The following is a 4,085-nucleotide window of genomic DNA, read 5'->3' on the forward strand; positions in this document are numbered from 1 at the left end:
ATACTGAACTTTACCAATCCGTTTCAGTGACTAGAAAATTCCTGGAAGGTGGTCATAGCAAAAGTTGTGGAGAAAGTTCTCTTCATATAAAAGGAAAGTTTTACTTCCTTTATGATCTTTTCCTACAGCCAGGGAGGAAAATGGCAGCTTAGTAGTTAACAGCAGCAAGGTCTCCGTACTTCAATATGAATTAGAAATATCTTTGCTCTTAAAACTTCCTTTTAATGCAAAACAAGGGTTGTAGGACAAAGTTTAAAAAAAAAAATTAACAAAATGGCTTCCAAGCAATGTTTAACACAACACACAACACACACACACACACACAGATTGTGTACATTTCCTGTTTCTACTGGGCTCACTCTGCCATCTACTGGCAGTTTCTGGGTTTACTAGCTGATTGGTGGATTAATAATATGAAGTTTTTCCCTTATGATATACTAAAGAGATTTCTCAGCATGAGTTTTATCTCAAAAGAAAGGGAAATGGCTCTAAAGTCAGGAGGACTCTCGTGTGCTGTGTATTACTTTCTAAAGGATTTCCTAAATGTAATAGGTACTAGACTAGAAAAAACCACAAATGATGAGAAGACAGAAACCTGGAAATGTACCTAAGCCAAAGGGGAAAAGGCTGTTTGCCTAGCTTTATTTAGTAGATTCTTTTCTTCACTAGAGAGTTTTGCTTACACCCACCATGCTTTCCACAGCCTGAGTGGAGTCTCTATGTATCACTTCAATAAAATCTCAAAGGCCAGGACCATAGATAAATTCTCCTTACTGAACAACTTTATCAGACCTAAATGCTCTACAGAAATACAAATATCTGATGGAGTTAGACTGTGAAGTCCCTGAAGGCAGAGACCACACAGTATATGTGTATGCCCCTGGAGCATGTTGGTGTTCAGCTATTTTTGCATTGAATAGAATGGAAGGAGTCAGTGTTGATATTAATATAACTTTTTATCATAAAATTTATTGGTTGTTCAAAGGGGAAACTACTCCACCCCAACACACTTTCCCTCTTTCATGTTCAGTGAATCAGAAATTTGTTCAGATATGAACCACATCACCCTCTGGTCCTAACTTGACACTTTAGTGCTCAGCTGAGGGACATGGAATGGACATGGCCCAGAGGGGAAGCCTGTCCAGCTTGCAATTAAACCCTCTCCACTGAAAATACCATTGCTGACACTAACCAACACGGTCCCTATAGTCTTAATCAATAAACAGCAAGGCCCAATTCTCTGTTCTCTCTCTCTCCAACCTAGGGCTGCAGGTAGGAGACAGATTTAAGTCTTTGTCACAGAAGCTAATTCCGAGAGCAATGGATGAGAACAGGGAGGCATTTCGTGGACTATGGAAACCCCACCCTTCCCGTGCCCGACCTGAATCTCTTGTACCCGAATGTCCAGGGGGCTGGAAGTGGGTCACTGCCATGAGGAGATAGATCGGGGAGGCCAGTCCTGGAAAGAAAAGATTGGCAGTATTATTGATCAGAGTAATTTACCTGGCCTTTCTGTATCCAGCCACACTACCAACTCAAAGGCTAACACCCACCCTCCGCTCTCTGACCCCTGAGTCATTCTAGTTACTCAAAAGACAGGGAGGAAAGGGACATCTTGTCTCCTGCTCATCTCTGCTGAGGTCAGGACCCACACTTAATCTGCATGCAGGAAAGTGAAAAACAGGAGAGCTGCAGAGCCCCTCTGTCTTCTCCACTACCCTAACTGCAACTTTTCCTTGCTGCTGGCCAAATCCAGGAAAGAGTTCACCCCTACAGGTCCTCTCACCTTAGACATTAACTTTTAGGAAGGGATCTATTAACTCATGGAAACACTTGGCTAGTCTTCCTTTTTAACCTAGTCAGCAAATGAGATGTGGGCTGTTTTCTTACCTCGTCTTAGTGTAAGTATTAGTCTGAACTATTACATTGGAAAGAAGTAAATCTCAACGGTCCCCAGAATAACTAACTGTTCCTAGCCTGCCGCTCCAGCGCCTACCCTTAGGAAGTTTCCCTGTCTCCTGAGGCATGAAGAGTTCACTGGTAGAAAGGCTTTCCCTCACCTTTGTTACCCTTTTCTCTCATCACCGTCTCACCATACCCAGGTTCCCTCCCCCAATAGTCAAAGATCACAGCCAAGTCCAAGGCTTTTTGCCACATGTCCATCCGGTTGACTTGGTCCTAACTCAGGAAACACCAGGCAAAAGCTAAGTCCAGAGACCCTAGTCCAAACCCCAGCCATCTGGAAAAGCAGTCCTGGAGATCATAAACCAGCCCCAAGCCTTATTCCCTCCTAGTGTTCATCACGACTCCAGCCTTGGTGAAGGGGCAGGACGGAGGTAGCTGTCCGACATGATGATGTCGCTGGTGAGTTGCTGTTCCAGGAACTCTGAGGTCTCCTCAGCAATCTGGCCTGGGATTCGAAAGTCCACAGCAGGTGGTGGCTCCCGCTTAGGGCTGGGTAGGGGCCGAGAAACCCAGTTCTCAGATGTCCCCTGGAGGAACTGCAGGAAATTCTCCTCAATGGAGCCCTCGCGACTAGGCAGCCTCAGCTCCTCCTCTGGAGCTGCCTTGAAGAAGCAGACAAACTGTTTGCTGAGCTCGCCCCGGATCTGACGGTTGAGACATCCGTAGAAAAAAGGGTTGGAAGTGAAGCAAAAGTAGCCGATCCAGGTCACCACATTCTCCACCTGTCCTGTTGAAATGGGCTGAGCGCTCAGGGCAACGTAGAGGTGGAAAGAGAAGTAGGGCAACCAACAAAGCAAGAACTGTCCCCCTACAGCCAGGAGGACCACTGCTGCCTTCCCACCCCCAAACGTCCGGTGTGGGGTGGTCTGGTGAGCCCCAGAGCTGGTGACCATAGTAGAGCGGCTACTGAGAGACTCAGAGCGTTGCCGGGGCGTCTCCATCCACGTGGGCAGTGGCCCATGTTGCATGGCAGCCACGCGAGCCACTCGAAACATGCTACAGTAGACCACAAAGATGAGGATCAAGGGCAGCAAGAAGTAAAGAACAGCAAAGACCACCACAAAAAGCTGACAGTAGGCACTATGGCTCCATTGGAGAGAACAGCCTGGGTTAACACTGGGCGCTCCTTCCTCCCAGTAGACCCTTCCCAACACTGGCACAGAAGCCATGGCCAGGGCCTTTACCCACACGCCCACCAGCACAGAGGCCACCAGCCCTAGTGTCATGCGCACCTCGTAGCGCATGGGGTGGACCACATAATAGTAGCGCTCTACATTAATGGCAGACACTGAAAGGATGGCCAGGCTGACAAAGCAGACGCTCAAGAACAGGTAGAGGCGGCAGGCCACCTCCCCAAAGAGGGCGTGGTCAAAGAGGGCCGAGCTGGAGAGCATGGCCAGAGGCATGAGGGTCAGCGCAGCCAGCAGGTCCACCAGACAGAGATGGAAGACGAAAACAAATTTTCGGAGGGCAGGTGTCTTGGCAATAACAGCCATCACAGCAGCATTGCCAGCCACAGCTGTGAGATCCAACAGGAGCATGAAGAAGAGGGCCACGGATTCTGAAGCCACGTCCCGTAGTCCCAACTCTGGGACCCCACTGGCAGTAGAGGGACCGGGGGTTTGAAGGGCCCTTCCCAAAGTGGACGAGTTTCCTGATGACTGGGGGATGGGTGAGGACTCCATGGGGCCGAAAGAGGACACCCAGGGCACTTCCTGCTACAGGCCCATCCCCCATCCTACTCCACAACCCTGGGATGTAAGCCCAGGTCCAGGCTTCCCAATTTTGTTGGGGGACCTTCTGATGGAGCCTGTAAGGCAGGCTCTTATCACCAGCCTTCAAGCCGGGCTCCTATGAGGTTAGAGTGCCAGGCGAGGCTACTCCAAACTCAGGAGCTCATGTCCAGTTTCTGTCAGAAGGTAGCCCCAGGGTCAGCCCCGGTGATGAGACGTAGCAGCCATGTAGGGGACGGATTCTCTCATACTCCGAAGTGCTCCACCTTCCGAGTGGCCTCTGGCACCTCTTTTCCTGCTTGATTTTCTAGTTCTCCATTCATTTCTTCCCTTTTGAGGACAATGCTAAATCCTCCGTCTCCCTTCTCCAAGGTCCTGCTTTGCTCT

The 4,085-nt window shown here is 49.2% G+C and overlaps 1 protein-coding gene across 1 annotated transcript; it reads right to left on the reverse strand.

Moving 5' to 3' along the window:
• Nucleotides 1-1,217: 1,217 nt before the first annotated feature.
• Nucleotides 1,218-3,650, reverse strand: GPR61 (G protein-coupled receptor 61; the record flags this gene model as incomplete). Its single annotated transcript, XM_080915601.1, has 2 exons — nt 1,218-1,459; nt 2,061-3,650. One exon carries the CDS (start codon nt 3,648-3,650, stop codon nt 2,301-2,303), a length of 1,350 nt encoding a protein of 449 aa, XP_080771727.1. The 3' UTR covers nt 1,218-1,459; nt 2,061-2,300.
• Nucleotides 3,651-4,085: the final 435 nt, after the last annotated feature.

This window comes from Micromys minutus, assembly GCF_963924665.1.
Source record: "Micromys minutus genome assembly, chromosome: 4".
Lineage (NCBI taxonomy): Eukaryota > Metazoa > Chordata > Mammalia > Rodentia > Muridae > Micromys > Micromys minutus.